This window comes from Mercurialis annua, linkage group LG7 (genome assembly GCF_937616625.2).
Source record: "Mercurialis annua linkage group LG7, ddMerAnnu1.2, whole genome shotgun sequence".
NCBI classification, from domain to species: domain Eukaryota; kingdom Viridiplantae; phylum Streptophyta; class Magnoliopsida; order Malpighiales; family Euphorbiaceae; genus Mercurialis; species Mercurialis annua.
In genome coordinates this window covers 47,525,424-47,550,854 of record NC_065576.1, presented here as the reverse complement: position 1 = coordinate 47,550,854, position 25,431 = coordinate 47,525,424, and the positions used below count along the sequence as shown (strand labels likewise).

The following is a 25,431-nucleotide window of genomic DNA, read 5'->3' as shown; positions in this document are numbered from 1 at the left end:
CAATTATTCTAATACAGAATGGCTAGACTTGTTCATGAATTGTATGTCCTGACCCGCTCTTGAGGCCCAGATTTAGTCAATAATTTTTCATCTTAAACCCGGTCCGAATCCGATCCTAGAAGAAATCGCTAATTTATGAGCGGGTTCGGGCTTTCATTTCTATAAAAAATTTATATAAGTCCACCAGAGTCCGGCCCGCACCCATAAAAATATAGTGTTAGGACCGAGTTTGTATTTGTATACAATATGAGCCTAGCACGGGCGGATTTAGGCTTGTATAAACAATTAAAAAGCTCGACGGATGTGGCCCATGAACAAGTCTAGCAATGGCTAGGGTGAGTAAAATTTATCCTTTAAGCCAATTCTATTAAAATCAATAATTTTAATGAATAGGATTAACCATCAAAAAATATCCTAACTTTCCAAAAAAAATTCAATTGTGCCCTAAACTTCCAAAATCTTCAATTTTAGCCAATGTATTCATTTTTTTGTACTTTTAATTATAGCCATTTGTTCAAATTTGAGAAATAAAAATCAATATACGCTTCATATTTGAAATTTTTTATGGTAAAAAGATAAATTAGAATAATATGAAGTAATATGAAGAGCATATTTGAACTCTTTTCCATTTTAATGTGAACAAATGGCTATAATTGAAACTGAAAAATGAAAAATTAGCTAAAATTGAAGATTAGACGTTAAAAAAAATTGCCATAAACGAAAAAAATGAAAAATTAGGGTTTTTTTAGATGATTAAGCCTATTAAATATATGGATTTAAAATTAATGGAATGTAAAATCCATGTATTTATAAAATTCATATAAAATCTATGAATGTATAATGATAATTAAATGTTAGCACAATTTATTCATAAAAATGAAATATTTTAGAGCGTAAGTAAATTTTGAAATTCATGGATTTTCTGTTAATTTTCCGTATCAAACAATGGATATCGGTGAAATTCATAGATTGTGAAAAATTTATGGATTTTGTTCCTACAAAATCCCTCAATCCAAACGATGTCTTAATTTTTTTAAATTAATTAGGTCTAAAAAATTTGATATGATTACATTTACGATTTTTAAACTTTAGATTAATTAAATCCATGGAATATTAATTTTTTTTATTAACTTTTAATAATTATTATGTATTTTTTGGTTTAACTGAACTAACTAACTAATTCGATTGGTTTAATATTGTGTTTCTAGTATTCCAGTTAATTTAATAAATTAATTCAATTTTAGTTAACTTAATTAATTTGATATATTCAATTAAAAAATCAAAATAATACGACTAATTCGATTACAACGATTTGTAGCAAAACCAATCCTCACCCCACCTGGCTTAGACATGTCTATGGATCGAATTGAGGCCGAATCCAACCGATTTGACTATTTTTATTGCAAGTTTAAGTTAAATCTGAGCCCGATTTGAATTTTATTTTTACTATCTAAATACCACCTTTGTATTATATTTATTCAATTTTGATTCTTTTTCTGTCAATAAATAAGTTTAACCCGTCCATAAAAAACTAGATTTATTATGGATTTAAACTCATACCCGAACTTGAAATAAAAATTAAATGCTTAAGCACGGCTAAAAAAACGAGCATGTGCCCGCTATACGAGTATCCATGTCCGAGCAATGGTCTATAACAAAGCATGTAATATTTCCGGAGTTTCTTTACAATGTGTTAGTATATGTTTGCTAAAAGGCGTAATCGTTCAGGCACACCTTATCTCGTGCTTCTCTTTTTTTTTTAAAAAAGACTTGTCTTCCTTCTCTCGAGCCATAACATAAGTTATAGTTTAGAGGAGGTGGTTTTTGGTCTTTTATTTCATCTCTACTTTTTTTTTATTTCTTAAGTTTAATTTGTTTATCTTTATTAGTCACTCAATTGATAGAGTATTTCTTGTCTTTTTTAGTTCAATTTTGGACACTTATCGGAAAACCTTAAATTCTTCAAGGTTTTTTTGAATTTGCATGTGAAAAATCTATAATCTGATCAAGATTATCTTAAGCGTTTTTAGTTTGCACGTCAAAATTTTCTTATGTTGGTTATGATCCAAGACCCAAAAATGATGAAGACTCTCATTAATATTCTATCTTTATGTTGAATTCAATATTCGGTTGTAATGTTGTTGATGGTATAGTTAATATTTGAATTCCTCTATAAAATTGTGGTTGAAAAGTTGAAATTTTAAAACATTGAGCGATTCATATGCATAGTAGAATGCGTTTCAAATTAAGATCCTCATACCTACAGAACTTTGTTAACCGTTGTGTGCCCATATGACACTCTAACGGCAATAAAAAAAGTTCAATGGTCGGGCCCAAAAACTTAAAACTGAGCTCAACAAGAGTACTCGAGATCATAAATCTATATCAGTTCATCCCGGCTCCAAAACCTAGAGCAGCTCTATTCTCCTGAACCCGACTTCAAAATAATACTCAAACAGCACGATGAACCTCAAGCTTGGAGAACGAACCAAACCAATATACCTGAATCAGTCTCCGAGATAATACTCAAACTAGCAAGATGAGCCTCAATCGCATAAAAAAAATCAAACCATATACCTGAACTCCGCTATAAAATGAGAGATTGAGATGACTGTTATATCCCACGTAAGGTAACATGTAGGGTTACTCTTTTTACAATCTTTATATTTTTCCCTCTTTCTTCTTCTCCGTTACAAAATTCCGACTTGAGCGTCAGAGTGAACGCCCTGAAACTCACCTTCGACATTCTTATTATCAGTTATTTATTGTTCTCAGGTGACTCTTTCGGCATAGATGTGCCATAAAATTTGTAATAATTCTTATTTCAATTATTATCTTTTTTTATTGTATCTTTTATCGTTTAATATTTGAACAAAGGATCATTTCACCTTCTCAATTTGGCACGAAATATAAAAAAAGTATAAGTTCATAAAACCGGATCATTTTTCCCTTGTACTTGGCGAAAACGTATCAAATTCTCTCTCCCCCACTTTCACCACCCGAGAGTGAGCACACTCTTCGATATTAAATGGTTAAAAGTTTAAAAAAACTTTAATCTTTATTTCATTCTTTAAATTAATACTTAATGATTTTTAAATTTCAGTTGTAACCATTATATTTTAAAGGGTAAATTACTAAACCCCCCGTGCTTTAATGAAATGCACCAATTCACATCCTGATTTTTGTAAATCCAATACGACCCCCTCATGTTTAGATATATTGTGCTATTACACCCATATGGTAATTTTTTTTATTGGTCAATTTGGTTAAAGGTTAAAATTTGACTGTTAAACTTATTTTTTTATCTAGTATTATCCGAAAATTGTCAAAAAATTAAAACTCTTTATTTAATTATTTTTCTAAAATAACAATAAATTTAATAAAAGTAATTTAAAAATGATGTAACATTTTAATAAAAATTTATTTATAAATTTTATTAATAATTCTAAAAAAATTAAATAACATTCAATGACTAAATTATTAAAATATGTCTGTTTATAAATCTTATTGACCAGAAATACATATGATAAATTTTAGATTCATAATTCATCACATATTAATAATTTCCATTTATCAATATAATTAGTAAATGATCCTTATAAAAAAACTAATATTTTCAATATCAATGTAGTTGGTTAATAATTTATTTATTGAAATGTTACATGATGTTTTTATACTTTTTTTATCACATTTATAAATATATTTTTATTGAAATTTTAAAAAATATTTTTTATTATTTTTATCTAGTTTTTTATTATTATTATTATAGAAAAATAAAGGGTTAATGTCAAAAAAATCACGAACTTTACATGTTTTTCATTTTAATCACGCAGTGTAAATTTTGTCATTTTCATGTACGAACTATCACTTTTTCCCAAATTCATACACGGTGCTGCGGTGGCACCCATTCATTGGTGTAAAATGGCCTTCACCTCGGTGAATTACAACAATGGAGCCGTGACACCTCAGCACCGTGTATGAATTTGGGAAAAAGTGGTAGTTCATGTATGAAAATGACAAAATTTAAAATGCGTGATTAAAATGAAAAAATATGTAAAGTTCGTGATTTTTTTGACATTTTTCAAAAATAAATGATTAATAGAATTTTTAAAAAATAAAATTATCAGTTTTTAGATGAAATTGGACAAAAATAAGTTTAAGGTCAAATTTTAACTTTGACCGAGTTGATCAATGGAAAATTTACCAGATGGGTGTATTAATACAATATATCTAAACACGAGAGGTGTCATAGTAAATTTACAAAAATCAGAGTATGAATTAGTGCATTTCACTAAAGAACTGGGTTTACCAGTTTACCATATTTTAAAACTATAAAAATCAATTAATTTTTAAATAAAAACTAAATGATCTTCTTATACTTTTTTTATATCTTTATCTTTTAATTAATCTTGAAGATTGTCGTTCTTTTGAGCAAATATTTAGTCATTTGCGTTCAAGTGTTTATTCCATTTATTAATTATGCGATGTCATATTTACAATAAATCAATGGTCATTTGCGATAGAAAATATTTTAATTATTATTTAATTTTTTTTATTAATTTTTTCATATAGCTAATCTCTATCATTGGTTTGTTGCACGAATAACATGACGCAACGACTGCGTGCAATCATTTTTCTTTGCGTTTTAGTTTTACTAGACGTGCTGCAATTTTTTTTGAATTTATCGGATCTCATTAAATTGAATATATTTTTTAAGAGGCACAAAAACGGAATTTTCTAAACTTCACAGGCACAAATCCGTCAAAAACGCAAACAGTTACATTTGTAATAAACTCGGGATAATTTGAAAACTAAACTCGATAACTTGACATGGAACAGATAACATGCTGCCTGATTCGCATACCTTACTTACAAAATAAAAATAAATTACTAACTATTTCGCGAATTAAGTGCAGTCTTCAGTCATTTTTCGTTCAAATTTCTCCAAACACCCGGAAACTCACAGCATCCGATTCAACCAACACTTAATATAATTTCTTCTAAAAAAAGACAACAACTCCTTCTAAAAAGGAGACAACAAACCTTTCACAGAGATTTCATAAAGAAAGAACGAAGTAAAATATTCATAAAAAAGACAAACAATAATAAATAAATAAAACCAGTATAACTCATAGACGAATTCATTTTATTACTGAAAAATTTTCAATCTACCGTCGGTTCTTGATAATTGAATTGCGCTTCGTGATAAATTTTAATCCGTCAGAAAAATAAAAAAAAATTGGCTATTTATTATATTCTATGAAATTAAAATAACATAAAAAAAGGGTGGCTACAGTCACTAGAAAAATTAAGCCATGAACGCTGCCGAAGAATGGTCGCTCATGCGTTGGCTAGAGCATCTATTTCTAATTTTCTATGCAATCTAGAATGGAGAGGGAGTCTGTTCCTCCTCCTGAAATTGTTTCTTTGCTCTCTGTTTGATTAATACTTTGATTCTAACCAGAAACCCTAGATTTTAAGACTCGTATCTTCTCCAAACCGTTCATTTGCCGCCGGCATCAATCTCTGCCGTCCGCCAGCTCTAGCCTACCCGAGCTGCTCTGTCATATGAACATCTTCCAACAGTCATGAACATCTTCAAACATAAAACCATTGAAATCCGCCAATTTATCAATTTAACGCTCTACCAACACTACAAAACTCTTAATTCAACCAAACCCAGAATAAACAACCAAAATTATCCAAGGCGGCAACGCAGTCACATACCATTCGTTGCCAATCTAAAAGAAATAGAAGACCCGGATAAAGCATTGTCTCTCTTTCAGGAATATCATCAAACGGGTTATAAGCATGACTACCCATCTTACTCTGCTCTCATTTACAAGCTTGCTCGTTCCCGTCGTTTTGAAGCCGTTGATACTGTTCTTGCTTATTTACAGGACAATAATGTTCGGTGCAAAGACACCCTTTTCATTGCATTGTTTCAGCATTATGGAAAACTTCACTTGGTTGATAAAGCCGTTGAGCTATTCAATAGAATTAAAGGTTTTAACTGTGCCCGTACACTTCAGTCCTTCAATGCGTTACTCAATGTTCTTGTTGATAATGATAGGTTGTTTGATGCAAAAGATTTATTTGATAGGTCCTCTAAAATGGGTTTTCGTTTGAATGCGGTGCCGTTTAATATATTGATCAAAGGATGGCTTGAGAAGGGCGAATGGAATGAAGCTTGTAAGGTGTTTGATGAAATGCTTGAGAGAAAAGTGGAGCCGAGTGTTGTGAGTTATAATAGTCTTATAGGGTATTTGTGTAGAAACGGTGAGTTAGATAAAGCTAAGGATTTGTTCAAGGACATGACTAAGAAAGGCAAGCGAGCCAATGCAGTAACTCATGCCTTGTTAATGGAGGGTGTTTGTTCTGTGGGTGAGTATAAAGAGGCTAAGAAAATGTTGTTTGATATGGAATATAATGGATGTAAGCCAAAAAATTTGAACTTTGGTGTTCTGATGAATGATCTCGGGAAGAGAGGTGAGATTGAAGAGGCGAAAGCTTTGCTTTTAGAAATGAAGAAAAGGCGGTTCAAGCCTGATGTTGTGATCTATAATATATTAATAAATTATCTATGCAGGGAAGGTAAGGTAGCAGAGGCTTATAAAATTCTGTTTGAAATGCAAATTGGAGGTTGTGAAGCGAATGCAGTGACTTACAGAACGTTGGTTGATGGGTTTTGCCATATTGGGGATTTTGAAGGAGGTTTGAAGGTTTTGAATGCTATGTTAGTTAGTAGACATTTTCCTCGCGTTGAAACGTTTAATTGTTTTATTGCTGGTCTGTTGAGGTCTGGTAATATTGATGGTATTTGCTTTTTGTTGGAAGAAATGGGGAAGAGACAGGTTGGGCCGGATTATGATAGTTGGGAAGCTCTTGTTAAGTATTATTGTAGTGGGCATGAAGGAAGTGAACTTGTAAATGAAGTTCTAATCTCGGTTAAGCAATATTAGTTTTTCGTTCAGAATAGCTTGCAATATGCGCAACTGTACACAGCCTCGCCAGCTGATCATAACTCGGTAAATTGCCCTGACGACTTTTTATTTTTGAGAAAAAAAATAGAGACGCATTAAGTAAATTTTAAAGTTTATTAGGTTTTGAAAGGGAATTAGGTTTAATGTAAGTCTATTTTATACTCGAAGAACCAAACATTGCATTCCATAGCGAGCATGATACGAGAACCCAACCTTTTAGTTAGTTTGTTGTTGGAAAGATTGCCTCTTCTTTTAGCTGCAAGGGCGGAGATCTCCGGATCAATTTCTTGATGGCTTTGTTCTAGAGGCATGTACTAGCTTTATATCCATTGTGTTGGGGTTTTTCCAGAATATAAGCGTGTTCTTTGCTTTTCTGGCTTCCCTACCTATGGTACAATTTTATGGTAATTGTATATTTTCCCTGATAATGTGAACGGGTTGCTTTCAAGAACCAAACATTAATATTTATATTAGAAAGCTTGCCTCTTCTTTCAGCTGCAAGGGTGGTCTTCGGATCAATTTCTTGATGGCTTTGTTCTGGGGGCATATACTAGCTCTATATCCATTGTGTTTTTGTTCTTGAGTTGCAGGACTAGACTGGTTCACTTTATTGATATGAAAATGGGGTTGTTTTGAATTCATGTTTTATTTTTTAAGTATTAGATGTGATAATTTAAGCTTATTATAGGAAAAATTAAAAAAATAGAACTCTGTTTAAATTGAAAATAATTATTTGAAAGTACGATAACAATATAATAAAATTATTTTATTATTCTATAGGGTGCGCACTGATAAACTTAGTGCCTTGTGTATTATGAATTTATTCACTGATTATATGACAAATCTTGCATTTTTGTGCTTCAGAAATCAGCCGCCAAGCTGATGCAACTTCCTCACAGTTACTCATCCGCTGCTTGTTATGTAGGTTCTGGTCCGCCTTTTCTTCAATCTATATGGGTATGCCACCATATGGATTATCCCTTTTCAACGGGTCTTCCATTCCTCTGTATGATGTTCCGTTTAATGGGGGCTCAGCTTATCACTATAATTACAATAACCGACTTTCTGCAGGCAGCCCTTATAGGCCACTGCATATATCGGTACCTCCTCCTTATGCTGGTGGATCTATGTTGAGAAATGGTATGCTCCTGGATCTTATGTCCTCTCATTACTAGTTTGCATTTTGTTTTCTTTTAACCCAAACTTTTGACCGTTTATTACATACATTAGCTGTTCTGTTTTGCTAAATGTTTTGGCTGTACTTTATGTGCTGCCTTTTCTCTAAACTAATGTCCATGTTTCATATTGTGATCTGTACACTTTAGGTGCAATTGTTTAGGTATTGAATTTGTTTTTTTTTTTGTCAGGTGGAATATATGGTATGCGTATGCCTCTCTTGATGGACCGGTATGGATTGGCTATGCCGATGGGCGGTCCTCCTCCTATGGTATGTTCGTTAATTTATCCCAGAATTGACATTTGGATCTTAGGCCATGTTTGGTTCATGGAATTGAATAGCATGGAATAGAATAGTTATTCCATAAAGAATGGAATAGCCATTCTTTAGTTTTTGAGAGGTTTATTCCACAAAATCATGGAATAGCAATTCTTTGGAATACCTATTCCATGAACCAAAGTTAAGAATTATCATTCTATACGGAATAGCTATTCCATTCCGCACCTATTCCATGAACCAAACATGGCCTTAGAGTAAAAAGGTTGTTTGTTTACGATGTTAAGTAAGGCCCTTTTCAAATTGGATTGTATGAAAAAGAAGTATTAGTATTTGTCTTTTCAATGGATTCTTGAAACATATATTGCGACTTATGGAATTTGCATATGCATATATTAAACATGAATATCTTTATTTGCACAGTTATAACTTCCAACTGTCACCATAAGCTGGCCAAGGTCTTTCCTAAGTTTTTTTTTCTTGAAGGAAGAATCTCTTAACGCCCATTCCTTTCACTTAACAAAAATAAAAAATAATTAATGTCACTTGCTGTTGAATATTGTTCCACTAGTCCTTATTGGTATGAGTCTCTATGAGATTGATTTCAAAAGTGTGGTTTTGTTTTTCTTAGGGGCCAAGGCCAGGATTTTTCCAAGATGATAATTCTTTAAAAAAGCTGCACCAATATTTCCTTCTCGTAACATAGCTAGAATTTTCACCGGTTTTTCCTCAGAATTCGTACGCAGAGCTTGGGATGTTGATAGTAAAACAGTTGGCAGCTTTGTTAGCACCCAATCCGGCAAATGCATTGTCAAGCTTCCTGCATCATTCAAGATGGCGGAATCCTCAAAGGAACACCATAATGGAATGGTGTATAACTGCGAGGAAGCACTATTAGATGTTGATATTAAGAATGGTGGAAGAGTTGTGGTGTTGAACACAGAATTAGCCTTTAGTTGCAGAGGTCGGACTCGGTGCTGATCTTGTTAGGTTGGATGGTGGAGCTATGTGCTCTCCTGGATTTTCTCGTGACTCTGCTTTGCAGGTTACTTACATTGTTAGAGGAAGTGGACGCTTTCAGGTTGTTGGCGTCGATGGATGGAGAGTGTTGGAAACTACTGTGAAGGCCGGTAATTTGTTTATTGTTCCGAGGTTTTATGTTGTTTCAAAGATTTGTAATCCTGGTGGTATGGATTGGTTCTCTATTATCACCACCCCAAAGTAAGTTCTTTTTTTTTTTGCTTTATTGATTAGTTTCGTGTATTTTATCAGCAGTAATTAACACCTATACAGTTTTTGAAAATGGAATAAAAGTGCTAAAACGTGAATTCCACAAGTTTCCGTTCCGCGCAACATAGATCAAGGCTAATGCTTTGTGTTGTGGCCTGTTTCTGAACTAGATAGATGAAAACTGAAGTAAATTACATTTTGTTGATTTGCAGCCCAATTTTCACCCATTTGGCCGGAAGGACTTCCGTGTGGAAGGCATTGTCACCAGAGGTGCTCGAGGCGTCATTCGGTGTGTCTTCTGAAGTAGAGCAGCTTTTCCAATCGAAGAGAACCTCTTATGAGATTTTCTTCCCACCATCAAACGGAGTAAAGGAATAAACAAGCTTGAGGAAGCAGTAGCTTATCAGTTGTTTTAATCTTTTTAGTCTGGTTTAATATTATTTTTTTCAATTAACAAGCTTGTTAAGTATTCTTTAGAAAATATATGGCTCTTTTTCATGTTTATCCTTTTTTGATTTATGGTTTAATTACATCTGTTTTTCATATTTTGTGAATAATTAAACCTGGATTTTTATTAGAAATGTGGATTGGATTCTGAATTGCAAACAATAACAAAAAGAAGACCATCTGTGTTAAATCCTTGTCACTATCTGGCAATAAATTTACAATTATGATGGAATGGTTTTGCTTGAAGGAGTATTATTGATTGTTCCTATTCTTGTTTATGAGTTTGAATTTCTAAGAAATCCCTCTGTTAAAATTCGGTTTAAGCACTAGTTTAAGTTCAAGTTTGCTTCGATAATAAATACAATCAAATTTTTTATGGATGAAATTAAACTTTGAGCAAATAAAGTCGAAAGCTTGATAAAATGTTCACTTAAAAGAAAAATAAGTAAATTATTTAATATTTTTAAAGAAATTAGCTAAAATATTGGAAAAGATAGACAACATTTAGTGTATTTTCAAAGATACTCTTGTAGAAATTACTTGGAACTAGGGGCGTAAACGAACCGAGTTGTTCGGTGTTCGACTCGTGTTTGTTCGTATTCTGTTGATACAATTGCTGTAAAACTGAATATGATGAAGCTGAGTCGCGGACTAGGTCGCTCTCTTTTAGACGTTTCGCGGCACAGCTAGGATAAAACAGCCGGAAATACTGATCACACTGCACTGTGAAATCAGCTCTAAAACACTTTCTTTGTATTGCTCTGTGTTTTCTGTGTTATTTATAGGCTAAGAAAACATAGCTGCTGAGTGAACAATAATACAGAAAATGATTTCTTATTTAATGAAGAAAAACAGCAGTCAGATGAAGTGGAAGAGTCATTACAGTTATTAATACTTTTGTATGCAAAAAATAAAGTGCGAACCGAACCACCCACCCAACCCAGACCGGACGGACGGCGCGCGTGTGGTAAATCGGGTAGGATGTAACTCCTAGCCCGTTCACAAAACTGGGTACCCCTTGGGGCCCAAACCCATATGAGAAAGACCAAGTTTATAAACCCAATGTATTGAGTTTTCCTAAGCAATGTGGGAAAACCACAAAACTCTCTATCTTCTCATTTCAAGTTACAAGGCACTTTTTCCTTTTTAATTTTTAAATTCAATAACTTTCCAACATATTCTAACCGAACCGAACTCGATCTTGATTCTATATTCGTTAATTTAAACGAGCCGAACATGAATATAGTGGTGTTTGACTCATTCACATTCACGAATAGCTCGATTAGTTGTTTGTGAACAGGTTCGTTAACGAGTTCGAATAAGAGTTCGTGAACGAGTTCGAATAAGAGTTCGTGAACAAACTCATTCAAAAACTCAATTAAATGTTTGAGAAGTAACTCATATTTAAATTAATTTATATAAAATATCTTTTAAAATTACACTGTTTAACAAAACTGTATAGTTATGATATGAGAAAACTTATATCATATTCGTGTTCATTCATTTAACAGCTAAACAAGTTGAGCTCGTGTTTGTTTGTTTAGCCTTCCACAAACTGGCTCGTGATTGATCTCGTTTAATACTTATCGAGCTCGTTTGCAAGTTTGTTCGTGAACTTGTTCACAAGTTTGTTTATTTAGCGGCTAAATGAATGAACACTAGCTGAACACAAACACAATAAAATTTAATCGAACCGAATATCCCGTTCAAAGTTCGAACGAACATGATCACCTTATTTTCTAAATAAGCCGAATATGGACACTCCCAAATTCGGTTCGGCTCGGTTCATTTACACTCATACTTGAACTCAGTAATTCTTATTATCGAATAATAACACAGTAATAAATAATAATGCAATCAAATATCAAAACGGTGCGCAGCGTGTCAGATCTTCTCGGGAATAACTGTGCACGAAACAAATTTATTCCTCACGAAGTCCAGCCTCTTCCTTTTGTTTTACCCTTTTAAACCACAGCTGGCCGCTGCTGCCGCCTTCAGGAAAAAAAGTAAAAAAAAATTAATCTTCTTGTACTGAAGATTTATCCAATTTTTTTCTCTGCACATCAATTTTAAAGCAGTCATGTCTCAGGTACTTTATCAAACCCTAACTCGTTCAATTTAATTATTTCATTGTTATAAATATTTATTAGGTTTGTGAAAAATTGGATCTGAATTTACTGTTTGTGTTGATTTATTTTGTTGCTCAGGTTGATAACAGAAATTCATCCGCTGCCAAACGTGCTAGAACTGACGGTATACAAAATCTTTCGATTTTTTTGTTTTTTTATTCATAATGAATGGAATTGAATTGAGTTTTTTAAAAGTATGAAATATTGAATTTTATAATTTTGGAATTGAGTTGTGTTTGTGGTAATTAATTAATTTATTTTGTTTGAATTCGTAGGCAGTCGCAGGGAAGATGATTGGACATGTCCAAGTTGTGGCAATGTTAATTTTTCGTTCAGAACTACTTGCAACATGCGCAACTGTACACAGCCTCGGCCAGCTGATCATAACTCGGTAAATTGCCTGGACGATTTTTTATTTTTGAGAAAGAAAACAGGGACATATTAAGTAAATTTTGAAGTTTATTAGGTTTTGAAAGGGAATTAGGTTTAATGTAAGTCTATTTTATACTTGAAGAACCAAACATTGCATTCTATGGCAAGCATGATATGAGAACCCACCATTTTAGTTAGTTTGTTGCTAGAAAGATTGCCTCTTCTTTCAGCTGCAAGGGCTGAGATCTTCGGATCGATTTCTTGTTGGCTTTGTTCTGGAGGCAAATAGTAGCTCTATATCCATTGTGTTGGGGTTCGTTCCAGAATATTAGCGTTTTCTTCGCTTTTCTGGCTTCCCTCCCTATGGTACAATTTTATGCTAATCGTATATATTCCCTAATAATGTGAACGAGTTGCTATTCAAGAACCAAACATTAATATTTATATTAGAAAGATTGCCTCTTCTTTCTGTTCTGGGGGCATACACTAGCTCTATATCTATTGTGTTGAGGGTCTTTCCAGAATGTTAGCATTTCCTTTGCTTTTCTGGCTTCCCTCCCTCTGGTACAATTTTTTACAATATTTTCTTTTCCCTGATAATATGATTATGTGAATCAGTAATTCAAGGCAAGTCAACCTGTTGCTCATGAGTTGTTTTTGTTTTTGAGTAGAATTGCAGGACTAGACTGGTTCACTTTATTGATGTGAAAATGGGGTTGTTTTGAATTCATGTTTATTTTTTAAGTATTAGGTGTGATAATTTGTGTTTGTTATAGGAAAAATTTAAAATTAGAGATTTGTTTGAATTGAAAATATTTATTTGAAAGTACAGTAATAATATAATAAATTTATTTTATTATTCTATAGGGTGTGCACTGATAAACTTAGTGCCTTGTGTAATATGAATTATGCACTGATTATGATAAATCTTGCATTTTTCTGCTTCAGAAATCAGCTACCAAGCCAATGCAACTTCCACACAGCTACTCATCCGCAGCTCCTTATGTAGGCTCCGGTCCACCTTCTTCAATGTATATGGGTGTGCCACCATATGGATCATCCCTTTTCAATGGATCTTCCATTCCTCCGTATGATGTTCCATTTAATGGGGGCTCAGCTTATCATTATAATTACAATAACCGACTTTCAGCAGGCAGCCCTTATAGGCCACTGCATATATCTGTACCTCCTCCTTATGCTGGTGGATCTATGTTGGGAAATGGTATGCTCCTAGATCTTATGTCCTCTCTTCTTTAGGTCGCATTTTTGTTTTCTTTTAATTCAAACGTTTGACTGTTTAATATATACATCAGTTATATTTTAGCTAAATGTTTTGGCTGTATGTGCTACCTGTCCATGTTTCATATTGTGAAAACTTTAGGTGTCATTGTTTATGTATTAATTTTCGTTTTTTTGTCAGGTGGAATATATGGTATGCCTCCCTTGATGGACCGGTATGGATTGGCTATGCCGATGGGCGGTCCTCCTCCTATGGTATGTTCATTATTTTATCCCAGAATTGGCATTTTGATCTTAAGAGTAAAAAAGATGTTTGTTTACGATGTTAAGTATAGCCCTTTTCAAATTGGATTGTATAAAAAAGAAGGATTAGTATTTGTCTTTACAATGGATTCTTGAAACATTTATGGCGGCTTATGGAATCTTCATATGCATATGTTAAACATGAAATACTTTATTTGCACGTTATAACTTCTAACTGTCTCCATAAGCTGGCCAAGGCCTTAGCTGTGTTTTTTTTCTTAAAGGAAGAATTTTGAAATTCCCTTTCCTTTCACTTAAAAGAAAATGAATAAATAAATAAATTCACTTGCTGTTAAATATTGTTCCACTAGTCCTTATTGGTATGAGTCTCTCTCTATGATTGATTTCACAAGTGTGGTTTCGTTTTGATTTCACAAGTGTGGTTTCGTTTTTCTTAGGGGCCAAGGCCAGGGTTTTTCCAAGATGATAATTCTTTAAAAAAGGGTGCAGGTATGTGATTTTGGGGTGGTGTGAATATGTTCATATTTGAGAATTTCGTTGTCTCTAAGGTTGGCTTTGTCTTTCATATGGGCAGATGCTACACGTGATAATGACTGGACATGCCCAAAATGCGGGAATATTAACTTCTCTTTCAGAACTGTTTGTAACATGAGAAAATGCAATACACCAAAACCAGGATCTCAGGTTTGTTTGCTGTTTACCATGTTGTAATAGAATTAATTCTGGACGATTTTTTTCATGACTAACCGTCTTCGCTATCATTCTGCAATTTGAGGCACTTGAAAATTATATTTTTCTCATCTGGCATTGAATTTTTTATGTTTAGATTAATGTTTTAATAGTAGAAAATAAGTACATTTTTTAATTTCTAAATACTTTCTCTTGCAACTGCAGGCTGCTAAACCTGAGAAGAGTTCCAGTAAGTCTTCTAAAATAAAACTCCTATGTATTATGAGCTCATATTCTGAATCTGATGGATACTTCTTGCTCTCCACTCTTCAGAACAAAAAATGCCCGATGGAAGCTGGAAATGTGAAAAGTGTAACAATATAAACTATCCATTCAGGACTAAGTGCAATCGACAGAATTGTGGGGCTGAGAAACCTGACGAGTCAAAGAAGTCCCCTTCACCGGTGGCTGATGAGAATGATCAGGTTTGTAGTGTATTTAAATTTAATTTTGTTTGTATTTTCATTGGTTACTTGAAACTGTTGATTCCATCAGCTACATATGTACACTTCATAAACTCGATTAGCATTATTAAAAAGAATACTTCTATAACGCTACGCTCTCCATCTCATATTTACTATTCTGTGCATCTGTTTCTTTACATTGCTAATTGTCAATTATAATTCCAATTTGCAACCATTGATGTGCAATTGTCTACTGTTCCAGTGAGTACTAGGACATGTTTGAGGTTTGAGAAGGTCCAGAGTTGTCGTCGTCCAGCATTGCTCAATATGGGTGTCTGAAAGTCAGTCTTGTCGTCCTCATGTTGCTGCGGTTGTCAAGTTACTCTACCTTCTCATGATGTCTGTCAAGTTGTTGTATTACTTGAAAATGATAATATTGGTCTTTATGGATCATTTAATGTGCACTTGTCTCTGTCAGTTTGATCTGGCTAAGAATAACAGGTTGGTTCTGGTTTCTTATTAGTTAGGATTTTGTAATTTTTTGCACTGACTTGTGTTTTAGTGAAGTTACCATGAACTCAGTATGCTACATGAAGCATTTTCTTGTTCATTTGATTGCTTTGTCTCTATGACACCACTGTACTGTTTAGCGAGACCCTTTTTTTAGGAGCAAATAAGATACCCAGTCCAAAATTTAATTTGGCATTTACTACCAAATTTGTCTTGTGGTCTGTAGTTTGAAGATCTATTAACAAAAGTTTAATTTCAACCTTCAACCTTGGAACAAAATATCAAAAGCGGTCAAGTTCATGGCTTCAAAAAAAATAGTCCCTCAGTTTGTCAATTTTGAACAAGTTATTCCCTGATCTGACGCCAGTCTTGATGGTAAAAGTTAGTAACTAATCCAAAATTGGCAAGTTGAGGTTTTTGTTTAGAAGCCACAAACTTGGACTCTTTTGATCCTTCTGTCCCAAGTTTGAGGGGTCGAAATGAACCTTTATTGAAATATCGAGTGGTATTGTTTGCATCCTTTTGGTAGCATGTGATACGATCTTGCAACTTCTGAGGACGTCTAGATTGTGAAGAATAATATTTCTCAGCTTGGTAGTTTTGGAAGGTCTCCAAGTGCATAAATGTTGTGTGCTTGTCTCGGCCAACTTATCTAATGGTTAGCTTGCTTAGGGTGCAATTATTTTCTCATGCGACTGTCATAATATTGTTTTAGCAATTCAAGTTTTGGTGTTTAATGACCAGTTTATCCTCTTCCTAGTCTCCTATTCATTCCTTTCTGGGGTGGTTAGAACTCGTTTTGCTCGCTACAAAAGTTGAACTTCCTATTAGGAGTGGAGGTGTCTATTCTTGTAAATTGATATTCAATTATTACTGAGGGTAGGAATTGGTCCATAAGAAACCAGTAGGATTTGGGCGGATCAATCTAGCATGTCTTGAAGAGTTGGTGTGTTGTATAGTTTGTCGCGAGGTTGAAAATTTTAATTCAAATTTAAGCTTCATAAGACCCAGGAAGTTATGGTTCATATAAACTGTTTTGACATCTTTTTTATATTTTGAATACATTGGGTGGGTTGCGGAATGCGGGAGAGAACGGTCAAATATTCATCCGTCTTTTATTACAATTAATTTTGGAGACAATGAATATGTGCATTGCCTGATGAGCCTTCAAGGAAACTCTTATTTTCTCCTGGAAACCGCTGGTTCACCCTTGAGGCTCCAGCTGTGTCTGGTCCTTTTGGGAGATATTATTATCTGCTCAAGGTGTAGAAGTAGGAAGCACTGTTCTAAGGTTTCCTGCTTATTAATTTAAACAGTGACTAATATGCTCTGTTGTTCACGAGATTAGTAAAAAATTCATGAGTAATGACCCAAGATTAATTTAATATTGAGGTCTTAAATTTTAAAAATAAATATTACTCTTATCTATTCTGTAAAGATTAAAAAAAGTAACTTTCATAAGATTTAAGTAGCTACAATCATAGTTAAATTATTGGAATGTTCGGAAAATATCTTAAATTTTTAAAATGAATCATTGTAGATTGGTGGTTTAAAAAATCAAAGCTACTACGTTAAATGCAATGATAAGACTGAAGATATTTTAGTAGTTTAATCAATAATTGATATTAAATATAGTTACTTTTTTTTATTTATGTATGGAGGACAATAAAAATGACATTTTTTATTTCTTTATGAAATAGAGGGAGTAATAATTTTTTTTTATGATTTAGAAAAGACGTGAATAAATGATTTGTTGCAAAAATGATGTGTTTTTTTGGTCAAAAATAACAATATGTAAAAAGAATAATCATTAGGTGGAGGGAATTGCCATTTTGAAAAGAATTATGATCCTTTTTTTCAAGAAAAGAATTAATATATCGACTTAGCAGCTATTATATGAGCTATATAATTTCATGTTTGTTTAATACATTAAAAGGAACATGATGGATTTTGCTAATTAAACGGTATTAAATGCAACCATCTCAATCCTAGAATTAAAAAGACACATCTGTGCATCATTTTTAAATTGTTTTTAGCGTCATTTTCAATAATTATATGTATGATTTCTTCGCTTCGTACACAATCAACTTTCAACATAGCAATAAATTTTAGCAATAGAGGAGCTTGATCGAGCTGTGGAAGCAAGATGAGTACTAGAGGGACCATTTGAAAGGTTCCTCTTGCCATCATCCTGTAGAAGTAGATATAAAAAGCATTACATACCTTTCGTAAATATTATGAAGTAAAAATGAACATTGTCGATTTTGGGTCATCCGAATTCATTGAAGTTTCCACAACCATTGTTCAACGGAAGTAAAGGAGGGAAGCTCCATTATTGAACTCAAAAATTTGCAAACTGATAAATCACTTGGACAATAGGTGGAGTTCGCTTTCCAAATTTTAACCAAAAATAGATAATTTCATAAACGTTATGGTGCACCCCTTAGCGCACGAAATAGGTCATATCGTCATTGAAGTTAATTCAAAAACTTCCATCCGGACCAGTTTGGACAAAAAAACTTTTGAGAAACATCCCAAATTCGCGACATCACTGTTTGAACAAGGAGAAAATTTCTTTTCAAATGAGGCCTCGAGCATGAATATCTACACATGAGACTGGTCTACCTGAGAACGAGCCAAGAAATTAACCAGTGCATGGCATTTTATAATTTAAATTAGCAAGTTAATTTAGTTGGATATGCTTTGACAAACGCAAAAATTAACCGATGATTCAAAAATTGTGTAAGTTGCAATATTAGAAGTATTTCGCTGAACTATGGGTGGCGCTATTTCCAGAGCTAAAATTACTAGGAAAAGAGCAATATTTTTTAATTCGACAATACTATCCTTCTATTTAAATATAAATCTATTTCTTTCTTTTCTTTTCTTCTTAAATACCCTAACTACCTCAAACAGAGTCACTTATATTATTTTCTCCAACTTTTTCTCAAACCTCTGTCCTATACTTTTTCTAAAATTGATTGATTTTTTTTTCCTTATAGAACTTTAAAATTGCAGTGACCATTAAAACTCATATTGTCATTAATCCAAATTGCCCATTACGAGTTGCTGCAAACAACTTAAGAATAAATTGTTTTGCAGGTGTTAGCATATAAGCACATGATTCATCCTTCCCCCTTTACATAAATTTATTAAACATAATTAGATTTCAATATATTTCAAGAAATTAAGAAAGCGTTAATCACTGTTCCAATTGAAAATAGATATCGCAAAAATTGTTCCATTTGATCACAAAAATAACCCAGTTTTAAAAATTCTTTAGGAGTAGTCAATATTTTTTCAGAAATTAGAAATGAATAGCAGAGAGAGAGGCTTGAAGAAAGTTGCTAAATTAAGAAAATGAGAATTATTCTATTTAAATTAGTTAGAATTTTTTGGAAGAAAATAAATGGGATAAAAAGAAAGAAATAGATCTATATTTAGAGAGAAGGATAGCATTGTCAAATTAAGAAATACTGCTCTTTCCCTAGTAATTTTAGCTCTGGAATATTTATACAAATATATATTATTTATAAACCGGTTAACCGCGGTTTTTAAAACTCCAAAACTTAAACCTAAACCATTAACCATAAAAATCAAAAATCAAAATCTAAACCTAAAATCTTGGACCGGTTAACCATATTTTCCGGTTTGATTTTGCGGTTTCGGTTCGATTAATCGGTTTGAGCGGTTTTTTTGCCCACCCTTGATTTCTGGTTTCAGAAGCGGAAACGAAACATAATTGACGCCAATGTTTGTCTTAGGATCAATTGACTACATAATATTTACTCGAAAATATGAATGATTTTTCAACTTGAAATATTTATCATCTGAAATTGACAGTGCAGAGAGAAAACAGTCAAGCTCATAAGCAAACAGCCCAACATTAATCAGAAAATTATATTAGAAGCTCTCAAATAATCATGCAATTGGAACCTTAAAATTGAATTAATTTTAACTTTTACTGGTTAGCTCTAACATTTTGTGATCAATTGTAGGTTTACGGATTTACTTGAACCCACTGAGTTTGAATGATGAGGCTAGGAGGTGTGAGAAAATCAAACCAAATCCAGTCAACAACTTTGTTCGATCTGGTTTGATATTATAAAAAAAAATTGAATTTTTCAGCTTGATTAGATTTTAGCATAAAAGTGTTCCATTGACTAATAAAGTTTCAGATAAAAAAATCAATCAGAGTCAAACAAATCAACCAACTGTCTGATTCAATTCAATTTGGGTTGGACAAAAATAAATTATTAGTTCGGTTGGATTTGGTTTGAAATGAATGCAAGTAGGGGTGACATCCAAGACCAATATCTTTTAACCATTTTAATCAATCCAAAATAAATTTATTTAATTTAATTCAGATTAATGGTTAGATTCGACTTTTACTCGGTCGTAATCACAAGAAGTAATTTATACGCTCAAGTAATTTATTGCTAATACTTCTGCTTCTTTCGCAGGAAGAATATCGTTAAACAGCAACCATTAAGCAGTAGATTATAATTCTCAGCATGAACAATATCCAAGCATGCAAAGAAAGTGTTGACCTGCATTGACAAGTGAACTTAACAAACTGAAAATGCTGATTGAATTCTGCAGTCAGTTCAGTTGATCGGAGTAGAAATCATTATCGAATGGGCCTCGTAACAGCTGGAACTCTTGAAAGTAACCGCTGCCATCGTCTTGTGAAGCCAAGTTCTTCACTCTGGAGTCGGTAATCTGCTGTTCAGTTCTCCAGTAATCCGACGAGGCAAGCGGCAAGCTTTGGGGCACAGTGTGCAGCATAGAGTGAGGCATGGCTGTATGATGACTCATTTGTGGAGGCTGCTGATGTGAAATGGATTTTGAACCCCAAGAATTCATTGACAGAAGAGAGAGAGCACTGTGAAGATCCTGTGTTGCATCAACATTCGGTGAGATCATTGATTCTTCTGAACCTGTAAAAAGTTCAATCATTTAGTAATTTATTTAGTTGAGCTTTGACAATGTTTTATTAGCATATGGTTCATTTAAGTTAATTGTAAGCCATTTTTTCGATTCAGATTCATACGGCATTTTTTTTATTTAGACTGAATCTTTTACGAATCTCTCATAAGAATTCAACTACTCTTTATATGAGGAATTTACCCGTAAAAGAGCGATCCATTATAAATCAGGTCTAGAGAAGAAATTTCCAAAATTTCTTAATTTGTAGGAACAATGACCATATCTATCTTTAAATCTTTCAGATTCTATTATAGTAGAAGATAAATCATGAGTTAGATAATAGCAGCAAGAATTGAAAAGAAAGTTGTAGATTTTGCTAACTTATTATTCAAGTCAATTATATGCAGGTATGAATATTTGGTTTTGCCAAGATGATACTACACTACACAGAACACTCGGGTTAAAGTTTTATTCGTTTACTAAGCTACAAGCCTTTTATATAACAGTTATCATCGTTTTAATGAACTTCTATTTTTACATCAACATGAGGTTATTTTAGCAATTCAAGCTAAAAATTGCATATGTGGCAATATACATGTGGGATAACCACACAAATTTCACGTTGCTACATTAACAATTTTTTACCTGAATTGTTGTATTAGCCTCCTGTTTAAAAATAGAAGTTCATTTACCAAAATATAATAAATGAAAACCATAAAAAAATTAAATCCCACAACATTCACTTTAATTTTCATCGCTTTATGAAATTCATGATCACTGATATCGGATATCATCCGTATCCGAGGTGGAAAATCTCTCCGAGCACTCATGTGAAAACCCGTGATGCACATTATAGATTAAATGATCTAATAATAAAGTGTACTTTCAAATAAACAAAAGAACAAACCTGGGTTGAGAGCCTCAACTCCGAGGACCTTAGCTTTGGACGGCAACAAGCTCTTAGAATCATGAAGATGGGTAGGAATGGCAGTTGGCTCATTGACAGGCAAATGCAATTGTCCATCAATACCTCCTATTTTTGCAGGTTTCGGTGCATATTCTTTTGTTATAGTGAACTTGGGGCAGGATGTGCCTTCCCATGAAAAATTTGCATTAGGCCGGCTATGGACAAGTGGGACCCCGTTCCAGCCGAGACTGATCTGCTGCCTCTCATCTGCATCACGAAAATACTGATCAAGCCAAATTGCAGGAATGTTTATAGCGCTTTGCCAATCTGACACATTTCATAAACTGAGTATGGTTGCTATACCAATGTTATCCCGCTCATTGTCAATGTAGCACATACACAGATACATAATGGGACATTTGGATATGGACACGGCGAAACGATGTTATTTTAAGGTTTTGCATGTTAGAAATTAAGTTCCGCGTCCGAATTTCCAAATTTTCGACATGTTTTTGGAACAAAAACGTTGATGGAATGAAGTGACAGTGCTATTTAACTCATTGTTGTTAGATAGACATATATTGAAGACAAGTAACAAATTTGTTCGAGACCATCACAGACTTAAGTATAAATTTTTCTCCATGATGGACAATTAATATCAAAAAATTAACTTTTTTATCGGCAGAACTACAGTTCATTGTACTTTAAAGTTTAAACAATCGCAGCACTTGAATGAATATCAATGCTAATAGCACCTTCAGTGTGTGAAATGAGAGAAACATCAAATTCTGAGTTTAATATCAGTACCATATAATGATGAAGGAAGCCTTGCAGGATTCAACCGGATCGACTCAGGCTGTGGTTTACGACGCCTTGCATTATGATCAGAAAGACGCCTACGGCAGCTTCGCTTCTTTTCATCAAACTCCGACAGACCATGGAACCTGTGATACCATAATTAAAACATTATTATTATCACGGAATGATGAAATGGAAAACTACGAAATGGAAAACAACCAAAAGATACTTTTTACACAAATAGGTCATAGATATTTAGTTTCCTAGTTGCTGAAGTGTTTTCAGAATTAAAAATGTAAGATCCGAGAAGTTTCCATGAAACATAACCATCACTAGTGACGGGACGGAACATTCAAATTACGATATTATTGGAACATTAAAGCATTACCTACTACACTGCTGGCAAAACCTGCGTTCTAGACCAGCTATAACCACTTTAGGGCACTTCGAATGAGCTTCACAAACTCGATGTTTACGATGATAATCTTTAGCCAACGAAAGCTCAAGGTTACATCCTTCGACTTGACACCTCGTTCCAGGCATAACCAGACCGCCCGACTTGCATTTCTTCACAGGAGAATCAGAAGATCCAGCAGCCACAGAAACTGCAGCAGTCTTAGCACAAACATCTTCAAAATAAGTCCGTTTCCCAAGCTTCAAACCGAGCAGCGGCTCACCGGAGCCAACAGAACCCTCAACAGTACTAGAACAAGCACCAGTTGGCTTGGCAGTAAATACTTTTTTACAATTGGAATCTTCTGGAATAGTCTGAGTTACCTCTAATGTAAAATTGGAAGAATTTATAGAAGCTGACTTTGACAAAGAACCGGAGCCAGTATTACTACCGCCGGTACCACTTCCGGTGCCGGAGGAATAAAAAGAGGCGGAATCAACCCCTTTCTCGTCGTCAATCTCCCATTCCGCCGCTAATTGCAATTTCTTTGGATTTTCAGTTGAATTAAACATAATTAGGTTTTCCCAGTCCCACTGAATTGGGGATTTTGAATTCCACTCCATCAGTGATAAAGAATTCATAGAACATTAACTTCAAAAATTACTCTCAACTTGTACAAAACTGCAGATCCTGCAGAAATTAATAGATTCATGAAAAAAAATACAAAAAAGCACAACACAAAAACAAAAATTTCTATAAAAAATACACTATAAAAATCCAATCCACTAAAAAGATTTAAATCGAAAGCATACTCATGTGGACGAGTTACAGGTTGTCGTATTTTCAGGACTTCAAGAAATATTGGAGAATCAACATACGTATTCTTTTACACTAAATTGAATTGGAAATATATTCGTGTGGATGAGTTAGAAGTCACCGTACTTTCGGAACTTCAAGAAACATTGGAGAATCGACATAGATATTCTTTTAAAGATCATTGAGGGTGTGATCTTGAAGTTATCCCCAACCTCAAGAAACAAAAATTTTCTTTTATTTTCATAATAACTTGACTACCTAACAAACAAACTCTCTTCTCCACCATTCATAAATAATTGTGAACAAAAATAAGAAAAAGTGAACCCAACTTTTAATTTACAGTACTACTGTTTCCCAATTCTTTGGATACACTACTCAGTAGTAGCTATGGTTAAATTCTTGCAAGGAGAAAAAAATGTTATCTATATATATAGAGAGATAGATAAAGAGCAAAATGTTTAGTAATTTTAACATCAAAGATGATCCGTACAAGATAATCAAACACAAGTTTTTTTTTTATATGGTCCATGAGACTTTATTAAACAATTTCAACTATAGAACATTTTTAAAGTTTTTCATAGTATCGGTCTTTTGTTTTTCACTATTTCTAAGTTTTAAACGGTTGGGTAGAAGGTTTGAACCTGCAATCAAAGCTAATGGAGCGAAGAGAGCAAAAAAAAGAATGTGAGCGCCCCTATGCGAGCTTTATTGAAGAAGCCCCATATTATAAAATAAGCAACGGCTTGAGCTGTGCGAAAGCCAACTTTATTAAAATCAGTAAAACGCTTTACCAACTTTCAGAATTTCAACAAAAGATTTCTAATCGACAGTAAGAAGAATTCACATTTAATTTTGCTTGGCTAAAATTGAAAAAGTAGGGCCTTCAGCAAGACATACATTCATTCATCAATAATTCTGTTTATTACTTGCTTTTTTTTTCTTTGAAAATATCTACTTTTTTTTTAATTACTATGTTACCTAAACAGAAACATCAAAATAATTTTTATATTAATAATAAAAATATTATATATATATATATATATATATATATATACATATATTACATATATCAAATTTTATTGATAAAAAATTATTTGTAAATTAATAAATTATTTATAATACTTTTTTATGAGATTTAAAACTACTCTAGGTTAATTGTTAGCAGGAGTTTACAGATATTCGTTAATATCAGTTTATATAATTCATTTTTTTTAAATATGTCAAACAACTAGGGGTGTGCAAAAATCGACCGAAACCGAATAACCGAACCAAACAGACAAATTCGGTTCAGTTCGATTTGAAAAAGTAGAATAATTTTGGTTGGTCGGTTCGGTTCGGTTTTTAGAGTAAAAAAATTTCAATCACTTTTACACGTAAACCGAACCGAAATAACTGACCGAACCGACATATTCGGTTTGAAAAATTAAATTTTCCCAGGATTTCGGTTCGGTTCGATTTTTGAAAAACCAAAAATTTCAGTTTGATCGGTTCGGTTTAACCGAATGCACACCCCCTACAAATAACAGGCGGGGTCGCACATAAAGGCTTAACCATCACAGCTAAGTGCCCAAGTGCATTATTTATAATACTTAATAAAATTAATTAATTGAATGTAAATTGAAATTAAATTTATAGCAATAATAATAGAAAATATAGAAAGTATAATTTTAAAAAGAAGAAAAATATTTTTATTTAGAGTTTATGGATAACGTGAATAATATGTTTACTTTTTATAACTATTTCTTTAGATTTTTTTAAGAAACGAGAAACAATTTTGAACGTTTCGTATGAGCTTCTAAGAGTTTCAAAAATGGAAAAACACGACTT

The 25,431-nt window shown here is 33.2% G+C and overlaps 5 protein-coding genes across 7 annotated transcripts; 4 read left to right on the top strand and 1 right to left on the bottom strand.

Moving 5' to 3' along the window:
• Nucleotides 1-5,357: 5,357 nt before the first annotated feature.
• LOC126654795 (pentatricopeptide repeat-containing protein At1g07740, mitochondrial-like) lies at nt 5,358-8,049 on the top strand. Of its 2 annotated transcripts, none has more exons than XM_050348782.2 (2): nt 5,358-7,028; nt 7,909-8,049. In XM_050348782.2, the coding sequence occupies exon 1, from the start codon at nt 5,589-5,591 to the stop codon at nt 6,960-6,962; it is 1,374 nt and encodes a 457-aa protein (XP_050204739.1). In that variant the 5' UTR covers nt 5,358-5,588; the 3' UTR covers nt 6,963-7,028; nt 7,909-8,049. The 2 variants fall into 2 exon arrangements, with proteins under 2 accessions (XP_050204739.1, XP_055959591.1); XM_056103616.1 differs by having other exon boundaries at nt 7,848-7,938.
• LOC130014731 (ranBP2-type zinc finger protein At1g67325-like) lies at nt 7,937-9,169 on the top strand. Its single transcript, XM_056103617.1, has 3 exons — nt 7,937-8,123; nt 8,351-8,430; nt 9,068-9,169. Exons 1-3 carry the CDS (start codon nt 7,937-7,939, stop codon nt 9,140-9,142), a joined length of 342 nt encoding a protein of 113 aa, XP_055959592.1. The 3' UTR covers nt 9,143-9,169.
• On the top strand, nt 9,154-10,168 carry LOC126657278 (13S globulin basic chain-like; the record flags this gene model as incomplete). The annotated part of the gene is given in 3 exon segments (XM_056103618.1): nt 9,154-9,377; nt 9,379-9,657; nt 9,879-10,168. Coding segments are annotated over 3 exon segments (669 nt in total), but the record flags the coding sequence as incomplete, so codon positions are not given.
• Nucleotides 10,169-12,031: 1,863 nt separating this feature from the next.
• On the top strand, nt 12,032-15,831 carry LOC126654796 (ranBP2-type zinc finger protein At1g67325). The gene is made up of 10 exons (XM_050348783.2): nt 12,032-12,202; nt 12,321-12,366; nt 12,518-12,633; nt 13,563-13,836; nt 14,035-14,108; nt 14,555-14,606; nt 14,692-14,801; nt 15,012-15,036; nt 15,120-15,271; nt 15,513-15,831. Exons 1-10 carry the CDS (start codon nt 12,194-12,196, stop codon nt 15,513-15,515), a joined length of 861 nt encoding a protein of 286 aa, XP_050204740.1. The 5' UTR covers nt 12,032-12,193; the 3' UTR covers nt 15,516-15,831.
• A 4,341-nt stretch (nt 15,832-20,172) lies between these two features.
• Nucleotides 20,173-24,014, bottom strand: LOC126654794 (squamosa promoter-binding-like protein 2). Of its 2 annotated transcripts, none has more exons than XM_050348779.2 (5): nt 23,601-24,014; nt 22,783-23,478; nt 22,404-22,540; nt 21,597-21,863; nt 20,173-20,700 (listed from the first exon to the last, which is right to left on the bottom strand). In XM_050348779.2, the coding sequence occupies exons 2-5, from the start codon at nt 23,427-23,429 to the stop codon at nt 20,363-20,365; spliced, it is 1,389 nt and encodes a 462-aa protein (XP_050204736.1). In that variant the 5' UTR covers nt 23,430-23,478; nt 23,601-24,014; the 3' UTR covers nt 20,173-20,362. The 2 variants fall into 2 exon arrangements, with proteins under 2 accessions (XP_050204736.1, XP_050204737.1); XM_050348780.2 differs by having other exon boundaries at nt 23,731-24,014.
• Between the last annotated feature and the right edge of the window lie 1,417 nt (nt 24,015-25,431).

What these genes read in the sequence shown, in the direction of transcription:
- LOC126654795 (XM_050348782.2), top strand. Translation starts at nt 5,589, where the DNA reads ATGAACATCTTCAAACATAAAACCATTGAAATCCGCCAATTTATCAAT.
- LOC130014731 (XM_056103617.1), top strand. Translation starts at nt 7,937, where the DNA reads ATGGGTATGCCACCATATGGATTATCCCTTTTCAACGGGTCTTCCATT. An exon ending in TGGATCTATGTTGAGAAATG is followed by an intron (nt 8,124 to 8,350) that starts GTATGCTCCTGG and finishes TTTTTTTGTCAG; the next exon opens with GTGGAATATATGGTATGCGT. An exon ending in TGGGCGGTCCTCCTCCTATG is followed by an intron (nt 8,431 to 9,067) that starts GTATGTTCGTTA and finishes TGTTTTTCTTAG; the next exon opens with GGGCCAAGGCCAGGATTTTT.
- LOC126654796 (XM_050348783.2), top strand. An exon ending in TTCTTTAAAAAAGGGTGCAG is followed by an intron (nt 14,607 to 14,691) that starts GTATGTGATTTT and finishes TCATATGGGCAG; the next exon opens with ATGCTACACGTGATAATGAC. An exon ending in TAAACCTGAGAAGAGTTCCA is followed by an intron (nt 15,037 to 15,119) that starts GTAAGTCTTCTA and finishes TCCACTCTTCAG; the next exon opens with AACAAAAAATGCCCGATGGA.
- LOC126654794 (XM_050348779.2), bottom strand. Translation starts at nt 23,429, where the DNA reads ATGAATTCTTTATCACTGATGGAGTGGAATTCAAAATCCCCAATTCAG. An exon ending in TTTTGCCAGCAGTGTAGTAG is followed by an intron (nt 22,541 to 22,782) that starts GTAATGCTTTAA and finishes ATGGTATCACAG; the next exon opens with GTTCCATGGTCTGTCGGAGT. An exon ending in AGTTGAGGCTCTCAACCCAG is followed by an intron (nt 20,701 to 21,596) that starts GTTTGTTCTTTT and finishes AACTTTTTACAG; the next exon opens with GTTCAGAAGAATCAATGATC.